General features: G+C 53.9%; 1 protein-coding gene across 1 annotated transcript; it reads right to left on the bottom strand.

Annotated features, from left to right (window-relative positions):
• Positions 1–5444: 5444 nt before the first annotated feature.
• PTGER3 (prostaglandin E receptor 3) lies at positions 5445–15814 on the bottom strand. Its single transcript, XM_048946708.1, has 2 exons — positions 14921–15814; positions 5445–8525 (listed from the first exon to the last, which is right to left on the bottom strand). The coding sequence occupies exons 1-2, from the start codon at positions 15743–15745 to the stop codon at positions 8238–8240; spliced, it is 1113 nt and encodes a 370-aa protein (XP_048802665.1). The 5' UTR covers positions 15746–15814; the 3' UTR covers positions 5445–8237.
• Positions 15815–16743: the final 929 nt, after the last annotated feature.

Genomic DNA, 16743 nt, shown 5'->3' with positions numbered 1-16743 from the left:
GCCTGTACAACCTGACCGACCTGCAAAAACAGCTTGTAGGGCATCTGAAAGTGCCCAGTGCCACAGATAAGGTTTCCAGGTGTGTTACAAGTGCTCTCTGGATGCTGCGATGTGGGGCTGGTGCCAAATGTGCTGGTGGGCTGTGCCTGGCACACTTCTGCCATCCCTCTGACACTCTTTGCCAGCACAGGGAGCTGAGCTGAGCAGCCCCTGGGCAGGGGGCCGAGGGATAGTGGGTCCCAGGCTGTGTGGTGGTGACCATCCTGCTCTGGCAAACAGCCCTCATTCCCTGGGACATCACTCTCCCCAGGGATTTCAGGAGCAAAGAGGACAATGGGATACCCAGGGTGTCTGGGTGCTTTGCCAGCAGACATCGGCTGGCTTCCAGGGGCTGTGCAACCACCCTAATGCTGCTGGTGCAGGTGGGCTCTGGGCTATGACAAGTCCCGGACACACCAGTGACTGTCCCCATGCTGCTGGGCATTGGGCTGTGTGCCGGCATGTGGGCAAAGCGACAGCAATGGCCTTTTGTTGTGCCAGGATGTTTGGGTTGGACATTAGGAAACATTTCTCCTTTGAAAGAGCTGCACAGGGGTGGGGGTCACCATCCCTGGGGGTCTTCAGAGCTGTGAAGATTTGGCACTGAGTTATATGAGCAGTGGGCACGGGGAGGTGGGCCGGGGTGGGCTGGGGATCCTAGAGGGCTTTTCCAACCTCAATGGCTCTATGGTTCTGTGATTCAAAAAGCTGCTGATCCACCTGGCTGCACAGAGCAGGGCTGCAGGAGGAACTTATGCCTTGATGGGCTCATCAGCAATCGTCACAAAACATCAAGAGCCTTGTGATGGCCGTGGGTCATTTCTCCTGAGCTCTGTGGGCACCAGGTGGTCACAGCCATGCACGTGCTTTGCTTGCAAGTAATGTTCACATAAAGCCAATCGATAGCTGCAAATGGGTCCAGTAAAATATCAGCTAAATTATTAACTTTTGCATTGTTTCTGTAATCAAGCTAATTTATTGACATTGCCGCAATACTAATTCATTTCCAGGACATTAGATAAAGCTGCTGGGTCAATAAATGAACAGGTGGGGGAAGCAGAGCCTGTGGTGGCTTTGCAGGTGGGTTTGAAAAGCATAAGAGGAGAAAAGGAGAGAATTAGTTGTGCCCAGCCACTGGCACGGACTGCGCTGTGGGTTCTGCTGTCCCCAGACAGACATGTGCCTGGCTGCACAACAAGTGATGTCCTACAACCAGGTGGCACAGACACCCCTGCAGCCCACAGCCAGCACATGGGTAGCAGGGGCAATATTTTGGCCATTTCCTTGAGCAATTATGACCTGGGAGATACAGCTTGGGTTGAGCTCTTCAGACACTGGGTACAGATTCTGGGGATGGATTTGGCAGCAGCTTATCCCTTATCCCTTATGCCCATTTCTGGTGGCAAAAGGACACTGCCATGGGCTGAGCCACTGAAATATATTGGTATTGTCAGACACCAAACGCTTGCTTTAATTATCCATATCAGCAAGAGATAGGGTAGGACTGTGCATTTATTTAATAAAAAAGATAATCAATAGCACTCAGTTTATTGAACTTCCTTAAGGTGACTGCAATGTTATCTCTTCTCAATCTCTGGTCAGTTTATGAAGCTGTGGAATGGCTGCTTTTGAATTAGAAATACATTTTGCTGCAGAGTGAGACCTCCTTGTGGATGAGAGTTCTGCTGGGTGACCCCAGGATGGAGTCCCTGGGCCTGGGGAAGCGTGGCTGGAACATTCCCATCCCCTCTGCAGGAGACACTTGAGTTAAGTGACTGGGAATAACTTGAGTTTGGGTTGATCTTTTTCATTAACAGTTAGGAACATCTCCTTGAGGAATGCATGAAGGAAACGTGTCCTTGCCCTGTGCAGTCCTTGCCCCTCAGCCCCTGCCCTGCCCAGCCAGCCGTATGCTGCCCTTCTCGTCCCACTGGGTCCCACCACTCCCAGCAGCACTCCCAGCATAGTGCCCACTGGGGACCGTTGTGCAGAGCACCAGGCAGGGCAGTGGGCAGTGCTGCTCCCAGCACAGCGACCTGCTGGGGCAGTTCAGAGCAGCAGCATGAAGGGCTGGGAAGGGATGAGCCCCAATTGTGCTATGCTAAAACTTTTGCTTCCAGACTGTTGGCCATGGATGGTTCCTGTAAATGGCCAGCTGTGCCCCCAGCCATAGGTGCACAGCAGTAATGCTCACTGAAGATAAAATCTGAAGCATTTTGGAGCCCACAAAGGGCTGCTAGGAAGAGGGGTGCCAGGGCTGGGCAAGCAAATCCAGCAGCAGAGTTCCAGCTTCCCTGGTGTGACCTGACGAGGAGCTGGGCCACAACTGGATAATGCCAAGAGATGGAGACTCCTCTGTGTCGTGTGGGTTTGTTTAAGGCTGTATTTACTGCTTCAAGTACCCAGCACATTAACTGTAATCAGACGCTGCCAGGCATCAGCATTGAGCCAGTGCAACTCACTGGGTTCAGCGAGGCGCCCTGCAGACAGCTGCGTCTCCTCACTTCTGTGGTACAAAAACATACAAGACACCAGGAGTTCAGAGACTCCTTATAGTGTAAAGAGTTTAAATTTTGATAAAGATTTAGACTGACATCTGAGCTAAAAGATGCAGCTCTGCATGGATACACAGCCTGGCAAGCTGGGGCTGGAGCAGAGCAATGGGATGGGGCGGAGCAGTGGGATGGAGCAGGGCACTGGGATGGAGCAGGGAATGGGATGGAGCAGGGAATGGGATGGAGCAGGGAATGGGATGGAGCAGGGCAGTGGGATGGAACAGGGAATGGGATGAGGCAGAGCGAGCAGTGACCTTCTCCTCACTTGTCAGGATGGGAAAAAATGATGCCCAAAAGGGGACAAAGGGTTCCTGGGTGAGCTTTTGTCTCTGTTCTTTAAAGCCTCTTCACATCCAGAGCCAGTGAATTGCAAACACATCGGGCAAAACTCCAGCTGGCTTCAACCCGGCAGCATATAAATTGCAAAACTGCTGGGAATTGATGCTTCACACTATAAAGTCCCTCTGAGATGGGGTGTGTATTTCCTTTCATCCGCAGGGCCACGAGCCTTTATAAGCACTGGATTTATTTGTGTGTGTGGTGACTGCGGCTCCGCACAGTGCAAACAGCGGCGTGCTGAAGGGCAGGCAAGGGCTGTGAGATGGCTGTGTTTAGAGAAAGTCATAATAACCGGGGCTCCTATCCTCTGCTACAATTTATTATCAAAACAAAGCTGCCCCAAGTATAAATACATTGTCTTTAATAAAATGCTTTTGAACATATCTAACATATTTATACTCAAAGTGGCCCTTTTATCTTCTGCAGTGGAGCGAAATGAGGGCCGAATCCCCGTGCATCGCTGTGAGCTCTGAGGCCGGTGCCCAGCGTGCTGCCATGGTGCACTGGGCCATGCAGTGGGAAGGTGGGGGGCTCAGAGCAAACCCAGTGGTGCACGCTGGATGCCTGCACCTCCCAGCAGGAGCAGAAGCACGGTGTCAGTGCTGTGAGCAGGCCCAGCACCATGCACAGTTTTAGACTGATGCTGCATTGGGTGAATTTGGGCTCCGTCGGGCACCTGGCAGCTGGTTTAGGCAGCCAGGGGTGGCAGTGCCGCAGCGCCACAAGGCTCCGGTTGTGCCGGTGAAACCACCAAATGTGTTCAGTGGCTCATGAGGCTCCCACGCTTCCTGGGGGAGAAATGTGGTGAGGAATAAAAGCAGCATCTGTTAATTTATAACCACGGTTCTGGATGGGGCAGCAGCAGGTTGGGAATGCGTGAGGAGCGTCACAAGGAGCAGGGCTGAGCTGCCCACCTCCAGGCACCGGTCCTTGGAACATGAACCACAGAGAGCAGCTCCACAAATGCTGTCCTCATAAAGCAGCCACCACCCTCAGGGCTTTTGCAGTAAATACCTTTCTGGTGCCGGAGCTCTTCCAGCATTCTTCAGAAGAGATCCAAAGAATCTGAAGGGTTCAGCTGGGGAACAGAGCAGCCCGGGGCCCTGCTGATTCCTGCTCCCTTCCAACCCAACCATGCTGGGATTCTGTGATTCTACTGTCCCCAAAACAGCCCCGGGGCTGCTGAAGTGTGGGCTCAGGGCTGCTGACAGCTGGGCTGTGCCGATGGTGCTCGTGGGGATGGGTGTGGGGCTGCATTCACACAGGCATATCCAAAATGTTGGGCTTTTATTGCTCTGGTGCTGTCTGCCAGCTGTCATCGTCTTCACTGGTCCCCAGAGTACTTTCAAGTGTTTATTCTAAATTAATATTATCTTATCTAAAAGCATTGCTCATTCAAGTGAACAGAAGAAACAGAATACAGCATTTTGCAGAAGCAGCGTCACAAACTGGAAGGGCTACAAGGACCTTCCAGCTCCCAGGGCTGACCAGGGCCCATCCGTGGCCTCGGCACCTCCAGCTCTGACAGCAGTGCTGGGGCCTCACCGCCTCTGGGTGAACAACTTCCATCTGACCCAAGTCTCCCCTTTTAGCTGAAAGCCATTCCCCCAAGTTCTGTTGCTATCAGACCGTGCCATCAGACTCTCCTTCTGTTTTTAAGTTCCCCTCAGGTACTGATGGCCACAGTGAGATAACCCCCAACCTCTCATCCTGGCCCCATAGCAGAACTGCTCTGTTCTCTGACCTCTCACTCTTGCTATTCATCTAGGATTCACATCTTGCTGCTGATCACCACCCAGCTTCCTCCTGCCCCGTGCAGCTCCTCTCGCTGTCACTCTGTGTGCAGTGCCTGTGCCTCCCTTCTGTGCTCCCTGCAGCTGGAGATTCACCACTGCTCCCCAGCTCCCTGTGTCCCACTGCAGGGCTGCTTCCTTGGGAGGACCTCCAAATGGTGGCCAGGACGGATGGTGGGAACAAACTATGGGGAAATGTGAGTGTTGCTGGGTGCATTATGCTTTCTAAGGGCCGCCAGGCATGCTCAGAGCCGTGATGTGGGGATGCCACATGGCAATCCCTGCAGAGCTACGGAGCATCAAAGGAAACAGGCAGGATGTTGGAAATTAGGGAAAATTGCATGTAATTAGTTGCCGTGTCTCTCCTGAAGGCTGCCTACTGCACGGCGGCCTTGTGGTGACTCACCAGAGCAGGATTTGGGTGCTGTGTGCCAGCAGGACTTCCACAGAGCACATGGCTTTGTGCTGCCCTCCTGCACAAAACTGTTTCAGAAACTTCAGAGGCCTGAGCTGAAGTTACAACACGTGACAGAATAAAAAGAAATAATGCAAATAACGTAGTCCCTCTATTTTAATAAGGCAACGTTTGCCTTATTCTGATTCTTTTCCTGGGGCAGGAAATTGTATGGGAAGAACCCAGGGATGGCAAAGTGGCTGCACTCCAAGAAGCCCATGGCCTCCTCTGGGCTCCAAAAGGAACCAGGCTCAGGACCAGGTATTCAACTGCACTTTTATTCTGACAGATACGATGCACATTGAGTTGGCACACAAACAAGCTTGTTTTTAAGGCAAATGATCTCAAAATAGTTTTCCCATTCACTTCCTTCCATAAGATCTGACAGAAGTACAATGTATTGAAATTGGCACTAGGAATGCTTCCACAGAGGAATTTAAATACATCACATAGAAAGGCATCTTTAAAGAAATGCAACAAAAATACATCTTCCCACTCAAACAAGTAACGGGAAAGAAAAGCTTCAATTTCTGCTCAAGCCTTTTGAATCCATCTCCTGAAGTGCGTTCCCCCACCACGCCGTGTTGTGGCCAGCATGGCTGGCAAATGGTGCTCCCACTCCTCGGCTGCAAACAAAGCAAGCAGACATTCTCCTCCATTTTCTGACATTTAAAGTAGCTTCTTCATGTTTGCAGACACAGAGACCAAGAGAATGGCCTTTTCCCACACCCAGAGGTGTCCTGCTTACTATGGAAAAGCATGGAGCAACAGAGCTACGTTAAGGGAAAGGTGAAACCATCCACGACTTGCTTATGAATAACAAGACCACATGCATTTGACCACTGCCCCACACTTTGCACTCTATCAAAGGAAAGAACAGCATTTTCCTGTTGTGGCTGCAGAGGGGCTGACAGAGGAGGCTGTGAGTCACCCTTCTGCCAACCACGTGCAGCCCCAGCAGGCCCACACTCCGACCCTGCAGCTCACCAGTGGTTCAGCCCCATTCCTGAGGTCGTCCTGACACACTGTGCAGGCACTGGGCACGTTGTGCACGCAGTCTGAGCAACAGCAATCCTCTGGACAGAAGATCAGGCTTGTAGATTACAACATAACTCTTAAAAACGTGTGATTGCTGTGAGGCACCTCCCAGAACCCCAGGGCAGCTGCTGCTTCCGGTTGTGCCCTGTGCCATGCTCCCAGCTGCAAGGAGCATGTGGGCACCACCAGCACTGAACAGCAGTGACCATCACTGAGCAGCACTGAGCATCCTCCTGCCCCCAGGTGCCCAGCACAGCTCTATGCTGGCTCCTGGAGAAAGCAGGGCTTCAGCTTCCAGTCACACTGCAACGCCCGTCCACACAACAGCAGACTTCTGTAGTCGGTGGTTCTGCCCTCAGATGAGATACTGTTGCCTGATGTGGCGATAGCAACTCATTGCAGCGGAACAGGAAAAGCGGTCTCTCTTTTGTGTACTCTTCTAAGCAAAGGCAGAAAAGCAAAAATCAAGGCTCTGTATCAGAAATTCCCAGCAGATGCAGGATTACACTTGCCACTAAGGCCCCTGTACTCAGTATTACATGGCACGTAGCACACGGTGGACAACTACCTGATATACTGTAACTGCATGTAGTTTTGCCTAAGAGGCCATTAAGCAGGAGACATTATGGACCATCATCTACAACAAAGGCAAAGAAAATGGGGAGAAATGTAGTTCTTGTGGGGAGAAATGTAGTGCTTGTGAAAATAAGCCTCAGATGTTCTAACAAAGGGTGAGGATTCAGTTTTCTAATAAAATCTGAACAATAGCTGGAGGAAAGGCACGATAAATGCATGTTCTTCTCCCCATCTCTTCCAGTCTGCTTTGTTTTTAAAAATTCCCAAAGCTGCCATATCCTTAACATTTATCTTTATGAAGGAAAGAAGAGAGAAAGAACGAAGAGAGCTGCTCTCCTGTACACTCTGTAGGGCATTTCAATAATGTAGAGGCTTCAGACTCGTTTGACATTCATTTTGTTCCTGGATGTGCAAATTTCCAAATAAAATCACCCACACAAAAGCTGTCTTTTTGCCTTTGTAAACCTCTGCCCTAATCTACAGGAAGATGAACGCTTTCTGCCTCTTACGACCTGTTTATCACTCTCTCCATCTGTGCAAAGTAGTTTTATAGTGGGCTCTGCTATCAGCAACCTGAGTGACATATGGGTGCTTCACAGGCTGCTATAAAAAAGAAAGCAAAGCAGTGCAGCTTTCCCACTGCTGCTGCCTGCCCAGCACTGCACCCTGCCCTGCAGTGAGCTGAGCCCAGCATCCACACAGAATGAGCATCCGGCAGGACAGTGCATGTCACCAGGTGCAGGCTTCCTTCATCCTCAAAAGATGATCCACCATCACTGCTACAACTCAACCTTCTGTTCAAAGCCATGCAAATTCAAATAAAAACTCCTCCTTTTATCTTAATGTATTGCCTGCCATTTTTTCTCCTTGCCCATCCAGAAAAAAGAACGAAAGACTCTCTGAAGCAAATGATCTTAAGCATTAAGGTTACACATAGGAGCGGGTCTCTTCCGTAATTAATCTGTTGAATCTGTTCCAAGTGTCCCCTGATGGGAAAATCACTTTTTCCGACGTTAACACAAGACCAAAAAGCCCCTCCAAGCTCCACTTGGGCAGACAACAAGTCGTATTCTGCAGCTCCATTGGGAATCGCAGTAGCAACAGAATTCAGCAACATCCAGGCTGGATGTGGCTCTGGGCAGCCTGGTTTGATGTTTGGCAGCCCTGCACATAGCAGGGGGTTGGAACTGGATGAGCACTGTGGTCCTTTTCAACCCGGGCCATTCTACGGTTCTACGATTCTATGAAAACCAATCCCTCTGTCTACACCGGAGAATTTTTGGCACATTGGATAAATACTTATTTGGCACTCTAAGGCAGCTCAGCCCTGCCGCTTTCTGCTGTTTACGCAGATGTGAACATGCGACAGATGCCCAATTCACAGTAAGACACGAAGCCACGTGTTGGCCAAAGCAGTCTCCATGCAAGCGGATCCGCGCTCCGTCACGCCGCCGTCCGTCGGATTTCATCTGACAACGTGATGGTTCTCTCCTTCCACTCGTTGTTGGAGCACTTGGAGACAGCGCTGGCCGCCTGGCAGAACTTCTGGAGCAGGATCTTTCGGAACAGCAGATAAACCCACGGGTCCAGGATCTGGTTCAGGGAGGCCAAGCGCACAGCTGTCAAGAAGAAATTGCACTCTTTGTAGAGTTCTGAGCTTTGGGTTTCTGCAGAGAAGGCCTTGCACGATTCAAAAGATGTGCGGCTGAAGATCATCCTCAGCATCATTACCTAAGGAGAGTTGGAAGGGAAAAATGGCACAGTTAAGAGACCATCTCTGCATCACTATGCCCAAATACCCCCTGAGACAAAATCCTGACAGAGAGTGTGGCAGAGGTGGGGGGGATCGGCCTCTGCTCCTGGATAACAGCGATGGGATGAGAAGTGACGGCTCACGCTGTGCAGGGCAGGGCAGGCTGGGTGCTGGGGGACATCTCTGCTCCAAAGAGCGCTCAGCACCACACAGCCGCCCAGGGGTGGGGAGTCAGCATCCCTGGGGGTGTTCAGAGCTGTGGGGAGGTGGCACTGAGGGACGTGGGCAGTGGGCATGAGGTGGGCTGGGGGTGGACTTGGAGAGCTCAGAGGCCTTTTCCAACCTCAATGCTTCTATGGTTTTATGATTCCCTAAGGGATTTCTTCCTCCCCTTGTCCAACTCGAACCACGACCACAGAAACTACGCACAAGCTCTGGGCAGGCAGCTCAGTCTGTGCATTTGTGTCTAAGGACCACGGCAGACACACCGCTGCATTCCTGCTGCCAGGCAAACAGTCACAGGTCTGATGCCAACACAAGGAAGCACGTGCTGCTTCCCTGCCCCAGATCCAGTCCTGGACTGCAAAGGGAAAGCACTGACCTTGCAACACTGCCTTAAAGGGATTCATCTTCTCATTTTCATATTATCTCAATTACAAGGAACAGCTGAATCCCACCAGGATTCTTTCCTGTGCAACAGCTGTAGGAAACTGCTTTAGGTTGGCCATCACTGCACAGAGCCCCTCTCCTGATCCCTGCCCTTCTGATATCCATCAGCACCCGTCAGATTTCTCTCAGTCTTCTCTTCTCCAGTGAGCAGTGCTGGGGCTCCCAGCCTGTCCCCATCAGGCCCTGCAGTGGGTGCTGGGATGCTCATATACCAATGTGTAACCAGGAGAAACGTGAATCATGTTTTGAAAGTTCTCAGACATATTTGATTTTCCATGGTGGTTGGTTGGTATGCCTCAAGTTTTCCCCTGACCTTTCTGTATCAACTACAGTCGTTTTAAATACATTACTTTGGAGGCGTTTCGCTTCTCTGCAGATAAGCTACGTCACACTTTGTGCTGCAGCCTTCTCCAGAGGCCTATAAGCACGGGGATCCAAACCTGTTCTGAGCAGCCCCAGGGCTGCAGCTCGCTGCCAAATGACGCGTGTCGGCCGCGTGATGGGCAGGGTGCTGTGCTGCTGCACCTGGCTGTGTGTGCAGCACGGCTCCCGATGCTCCACGGTGCGGTGGCAGAGGGGAAGCCAGAGCTGGGGAGAGCTCAGGGACAGCTGTCTGTGTTTGCAGGCCTGGTCCCTGCACCGTGGCAGCAGGGAGGCACCCAACACTAGGGATGGGTGCCCAGAGGACCAGGCAGCTGAATGCGTGACTTTTCCTGGACGAGTCATTTTTTGCATGCAAATCCTTTCCAGGCATGACTTGAAGCCCTTGGCTGTCTGGAAATTCAGTGGAACTGAATGCAGCGGGTCTGCCAATTGTGGTGTGGATGCCAGCAAGCAGTGCAGCACGTCCTTTGCACTAAGCACTGTACTAACCCTACCCAAATTCTCACTCACTCACCCACCCATATAAGCCAAGATGCAGAGAAATTATCATCACGACATGGCTTCAAACCTCCAGGATCTGCCCAACTCTACATCCAATCCTACAGCTTTCTCACATCACTTCTAATCTGTATGGAGGGCTTGCCACTTCAGTGATGGTCAGTGGCACTGGGCACTGAGCAGCACCCAGCCTGAGCAGGCAGGAGCAGCGGGGGACGAGGCCTGGCCACTTACTGACAGCCCTATGAAAGCTCTCTGCAACAGCCTCTGGAAGGAGCCCCCCAAGCCAGGGCTCTGCACAGTGCTCCCTTCAAGCAGCACTGCATGGCCAGGCAATGGCTGGGCTGCAGGGAATGGCTGCCCTAAGCAGGGTCCAGGACTGCCTGCAGGGTGTTCTGCTTGAAGGGATCTTCTGGGTGCCAGATCAATGACCGTGGCCTTGGGAAAGGCTTGGAAGAGTGCACAGAATCACAGACTTGTAGGGGTTGGAAGGGACCTCTGGAGATCCCCCAGTCCAACCTCTACAGCAGCTGCACAGGAAAGCACTCAGGTGGGTTCTGAATCTCCCTGGAGGGGGCTCCCCCACCTCTGTGGGCTCTGTGCCAGGGCTCTGCCAACCTCAAAATCAACATGTTCCACCCCACATTCGCATGGGACTTCCACATGGCAGTCCAGACAGCAGGGCAGCTCCGACAGCAAAGTAGAATTGTTTTTGTTTCTTTAAATAGCAGTAGTTGAGGATTCCATCCGCTACATTCAACTCACTCAAAAATGAAAAGCAACCACAGTCAGACAGAGGTTGTAGAACGTGGGTACAGATCCCAAGCGCCCCAAATGGCCCAAGGCACACTGTGCCCACACGACCCTGGCTCTGCACTCTGCCTCCCCAGCTGAGCGAGGGCCCTGGCTCCATCCTGCTGCCTGTGTGCCCACCGAGCAGCTCCTGTCTGTGTGCTGCTGTGCCCCGGCTGCAGCCGGTGGGAACCAAGCCGTGCCCATCACTCCCAGCACTGCTGTCCCTCCATCCGCCCTTCAGGGCCGTCTTCTGGGAGCCCTATACAAGCTTTGCAGACCTCATCGTTTTGTTCTTTCGCGAGTGAATCCATGGAGCTACAAAAATATTAGACTAATAAAATACGTTTCTCAAGCAGGCAACTGCTGCTTATTTTGGTCTTCATTACATAATGGAACAGTTGTTGGAGCATCAGTTGCCTCACTGGAAATTTTTTCTGGTGTCCTTGGGGACTGTTTATCGTGGCCTGTACTGGTCTTCTAAATTAATTAGGAGAGAGAATGCAAAAAGAAGAGGCACAGTGTCAGGTGGAGCAAAGTCAGAAGAACCGTACAATCCATGCCAACAAACCTTGGGCTCAGAACACCGAGAGCAATATAATGGGCAAGTTAATCAATTAATTAGATAGCAGTCTATAGCTATCACTGAGTGCAGCTGTGCAGTAGCACTAAGCCTCCACTGCTGCGGCATTCGCAGCCAACAAGTGGACGCTCTGTGAAGTCTGACTGTAGTTCACAAGAGAATTTCGGGGTGGTTGTGTGGGTTCCCAGCAGGCACCGCGCTCTGTTTCACATGGGTGGAAGGAACCAGTTTTGGATGACAGACCATCAGAAATTCTCTGCCATACAGAAGTCCCTCCCGCATCACCCTGCAGGGCAGCACTCGGGGTTACGGCGTGTTCTTGTCTGCTCACAGCAGCCCATCCGCACCACCTCACTCAGGGGGCATTTTCTGGTCTCTGCGTGGCCACGCTGCTGCTATCTGCAGTCCAAGATGGACAGCAAATAGCTGCTGTGCTCAGAGGTGTGTATTTTTAGGCCACGCGAGGGCTGAGTGGCTGCTCTGGAATGCAGGGCAAGAATCGGATGTGAAATTCCTGGTCCAAACTGCGGAATCTTCTCATCAGATAGCTTCCAAAAATCCAAACGTGTTTTCCACGTGCTGTGAAGACGGGAAGATTTATCTGTTTACACCACTTCTCCTCCCCCATTAGCCCTAATCCGCTGCCTCAATAATTTTCTCCCACAAAGCAAGGAGAGCTGCAGAAGGAATACAGGACTCTCCAGATGAAATAAAGAGCGGCTGTGATGGGTGAACCACAACGAAGGCAGGATATGATTTTTCCCGATAGCATCTATTAATACTTGCAGTCGTGTACCACCTTATCTTGGCGTCGGAATTGTCATTTTGCTCCAGTAAAGCACCTGCAGCCAGCATGCAAAGCAGAACTGCACACCTCTTGTGCACTCCGCAGTCCTCAGCTCCAGTAATGCAGGGGACAAGAAGGAAATCCTTCTGTTTCTGTGAAACGTGGTCGAAATCACCTGCAGTCCACCTGGAGACTGACGGGGAAGGCTGAGGATTTTAACGAGGTGAGCACGTTAGCAGGAGAGCAGCAACACAGGGAATCACACAGGTGCAGTAAGCACATGGTCTCATTTTTACCATCCAGATGTGCTCTTACGTAGGACAAATACAGTGCAGTAAAATCCAGCGCCCTGGCTGCAGGAGGTCATGGAATCCTAGAATCACAGAACGGCTTGGGTTGGAAGGGACCTCAAGGATCACGAAGCTCCAAACCCCTGCTGCAGGCAGGGCCACCAACCTCCACATTCAATACCAGCTGAGGCTGCCCAGGGCCCCATCCAACCTGGCCTTGAACACCTCCAGGGACGGACGGGGCATCACAGCCTCTCTGGGCCTTCCCTGCTGCAGCACCCTGTGTGCAGGGCATGGAAGCAGGCAGCCTCCAGCGCTGGCAGGACGCGGTGCTGCTCCATACAGGATGAGTGCCTCAGCAGTGACATCGCTGCCTCCCTTCTCTCAGTAAAGGCGCTTTCTGGAACTGTTCTGCACATTTGAAAGGAAAAGCAGCAGAATATCTGAGTGTTTCAGCTTGAATAGCCTTGAAAGTACCATGGCAGTGAGTAAGTTTGCACCCTGGAGCTGCTAAAGCATGACTGTGAGAATGAGAGTCTGGGTGCAGCTGTGCTTGTGAGCAAACAAGGAATGACGTCTCCGTCACCCCAGGAGTGCCCTGGTCTGCTGCTCGTTTCCCTCTGTGGTTCTGTTCAGCAGCCGAGCACCAAACAAGCACCAGGGCAGCGCACACTGGAAGCCATTTACACTAAAGCAGTGCCTTATGGAAGTGGAGCATTTTTCAGGTTCTCCGTGCTGAAGGCAAGGTCTTGACTGCACACCAAAAGACCTGGCGCCTGCACTACGAACACAGTTCCTCTCTTCCTCTAAACATGGCATAAATCAGAGACACGGAGGGCAGCAGAGCCCTGTACAGAGCGCAGAGAGGTGCTGGAGCACCTGCAGTGGAAAACTGCTTATAGGGGTTGGACTGGGGGAGCTCCAAAGGCCCCTTCCAGCCCCCACGGTTCTGTGCTTCAGCTTTCTGAGCAGTGCAGGAGGCAAAGCACCACGAGGAATCCCTGCACTGTCATCAATTTGCTGAGCATCCACATCCCAAAGGAGGACAACAGATACCCCCCAGCTCAGGCACCTCTGCTCTACCAGCCTATGTGCAGCAGCTCTCCTGCAAGCTGGGGGAGCGCAGAGCAGCACCCACATCCGGATGGGAAGAATATGAGAACAAGAACTGAGAGGGAAATGCATTTCCTGCCTTTAATAACTCTCTTTTCATTTTTTTTTTAATCCTTTTAATTACGGACGAGCATGCAGCAGCTAACTCCTGTAGAAGGACTGAAATGCTGCTGGGGCTGCAGCACGGGAAGAGCAGCACAGCTCTGCCAGCATTACCAGCTCTGACCCCCTGACTTCCAGAAGTAGGATGAGCTCGAGTTCTCACTCAAAGCAGAGATCACATTTTACTTCCATCAGAAGCTGTTAATCATCTCTAAACTTGATGCCTCTGAGTTCCTTTTGGGGGCAGGGCTGTTTGGGAGATTTGATGGAATTTTACAAGGATAATATTCATAAATTAATTTACTTTCTATTTTTTTACCTTGGCCATGTGAACTGCCAGCTCTGCCAGCCTTTCCATCACAGAGCTCGAGCTCTCTGTGCACAGAAGGGAGAAAAATCCTCCCTGTGCCATCCAGCACCCATCACGGAAGCGAGTTTCGTCCCTCTCCTGCTGAAGGATTCCAAACAGTACAAACTGTTCCCAAACCACATTGCCCTCCGATGGCACAACGAAGGGCTCTGGACTCTCGGGTGCTCCCTCGTCCCATACAGAAGCAGCAGATGTGGACGCAGTCCCTTCTACTACAGCACGGGGAGGGGTCTGCGCCAAAACGGGGCACAAGAGAGGGAGGGCAAGATAAGGGCTCTTAAAAACAAGGAAAACGACACTAAACAAGCAGAGGGAGCAACCTGCTGAAAACCAGAGGGCGCTTGCAAAGTCACACACGGTACCTTTTCTCACAGAGCACGGAGGTCAGTTTCGCTACAAAGAGTGCAAATAAAAAGTACAGAACGACTCCTTCCCACCCCACGGGGCACGCAGGGCCCCACGGAGCAGGGAGGTTCTGCCTCCCTTATCGCTGTGCCTTCGGCCCCCGCTCTGCTGCCACTCGGCACACCCGCCGGGCTGCACAGCGCGCCGCCTCCCCCCGGCCCCCCGCACACCCGTCCATCTCCCGCACCGCCGACCCCAGCCCCGTCTCCTCACATTCAGCCCTTTCTTTACAACCCCCCCCCCCTTCTCCTCCTCATCCTTCCTTTCCATCACAGGTTTCGGTCGTCTCTTTCCAAACGCTCTGCCCTCTGGGACCGCCGCTCCCTCACCGCGCCGTCCCACCCGCACCGCCTCCCCTCGGACCCCCCGACGGCACCCACCAGCAGCGGCGACCAGCACGCCGACAGGACGCACGTGATCCCCAGCAGCTGGATCAGCGTCTCGGTGGCGATCCGTCCCCACCGCTTGCTGGAGCGCGAGGCGGCGGCCTTGCTCCGGCAGCGGGACACCAGAGCCTCGATGGTGGCCAGGTTGCACGCCACGGTCAGCAGCAGCGAGAAGAGCCCCAGCCCCGCGAAGGCGGAGGCGAAGAGCGCGCTGCCGGGGCGCTGCCCTTCGACGCTGATGAAGCACCACGTGCCGGGCCACTGCAGCGCGTAGCGGCCCAGCCCGGCCAGCGGCAGCAGGGCGAAAGCGGGCACGGCCAGCCAGATGCCCAGCAGCACTGCCTTGGTGACCCGCGTCTTCATGTGGCTGGCGTAGCAGTGCGGGGCGCGGATGGCCAGCGTCCGCTCCGCGGCCATGGCGCTGGCGATGAAGAGCGGGCAGAGGCCGAAGACGGTCATGCTGAAGCCGAAGAAGGCGCAGAGGCGGCCCGAGGGGTCGACGTTGGCCCAGGCGCGGTCGGACAGATACACGGCGATGACGATGGGGCTGGTGAGCAGCTGCCCGGTCAGGTCGGTGAGCGCCAACGAGCCGATGCACAGCAGGAAGGAGCGCTTGCGCCGGTTCTCCTTGGCGCGATAGCTGCGGGACACCAGCAGCATGGCCAGCGCGTTGCCCACGATGCCCGTGATCATCATGGTCAGCGGGAACGCCACCGACACGGCGCCGCAGCCCTCCGCCGGCCGGCCCGTGCCGTTACCCCGCGGCCGCATGGGCTCGGTGCCGTTGGCGCCGGGCTGGCACAGCGGGCGGCGGCTCATGGCGGCGGAGCGGAGCGGCCCCGGCCCATGGCAGCACCGAGCAGCGGAGAGCCGCCGCTATGAGGCTCCGCCGCTAAGAGGCGGACCGCCCTCGGGGAGGGGACAAGAGGCACGGGGCACGGCGCGGCGCGGCAGGGGCACGGCACGGTAGGGCACCGGCACTGCACAGCACGGCACCGGCACTGCATAGCACGGCACGGGCACTGCGCACCGGCACGGCACAGCACGGCAGGGGCACGGCACGGCACGGCACCGGCACTGCGCAGCACGGGCACAACACGGCACGGCACCAGCACGGTGCGGCTCCCCTCGCGGCGGAGCGGCATCTGCGGTTCGCACCCCTCGCGCTCCTGGCTGAAAGCTACCGGCTGTGTGCAATAACGCACCGCTGCTGCTGAAAACCAGCCGGCTGCACTTGTAGCCCGACGCCTCTAACGGCACTGCGCAGATGTAGAAAAGTTTCATAAACGCCTACAGCACCGCGTTGAGGCAGCAGTGCTGCGCGCGACGCCACACGGCCGCGCCGAACCGTCCCGCATCGCTCCGCTGCTACAGCAGGCTGGACAGGCGCTGCGAAGGATGCCGCGGTGCCGTGCCTGGCACAGAACCACAGAATGGCCCGGGTTGGAAGGGACCCCAAGGAGCATCAAGTCCCAACCTCCCCCCGGCCCCCCACATGCAGGGCCACCAACCTCCCCATTTCACAGCAGCCCAGGCTGCCCAGGGCTCCATCCAACCTGGCCCTGAACACCTCCAGGGATGGACGGGGCATCACAGCCTCTCTGGGCAGCTGTTCCAGCACCTTACTACAAAGCAGCCATGCAAACAGCTCAGACACTGCTTCTTCTGAAAGCCCTTCCAAAATCAGGGAAGGTGTGCAAACTATCCCGAAGTAGTAGAAAAAAGATGACTTGTATTTAACCAGCACTATGGTTATAAGGTTTTTCCCACTGCTTAATAACCACAAGCTGAGGACACAGAGCACACGCTGCCCCTCC

Source organism: Lagopus muta, chromosome 5, assembly GCF_023343835.1.
Source record: "Lagopus muta isolate bLagMut1 chromosome 5, bLagMut1 primary, whole genome shotgun sequence".
NCBI classification, from domain to species: Eukaryota; Metazoa; Chordata; class Aves; order Galliformes; family Phasianidae; genus Lagopus; species Lagopus muta.
Note: the sequence above shows the minus strand (reverse complement) of the source record. Positions and strands in the feature narration are given on the sequence as shown.

Bases quoted from the DNA above. Each gene is read 5' to 3' on its own strand.
- PTGER3 (XM_048946708.1), bottom strand. From the start codon at position 15,745: ATGAGCCGCCGCCCGCTGTGCCAGCCCGGCGCCAACGGCACCGAGCCC. The intron at 8,526-14,920 runs GTGGGTGCCGTC...AACTCTCCTTAG, and splicing joins CGTGCTGGTCGCCGCTGCTG to GTAATGATGCTGAGGATGAT.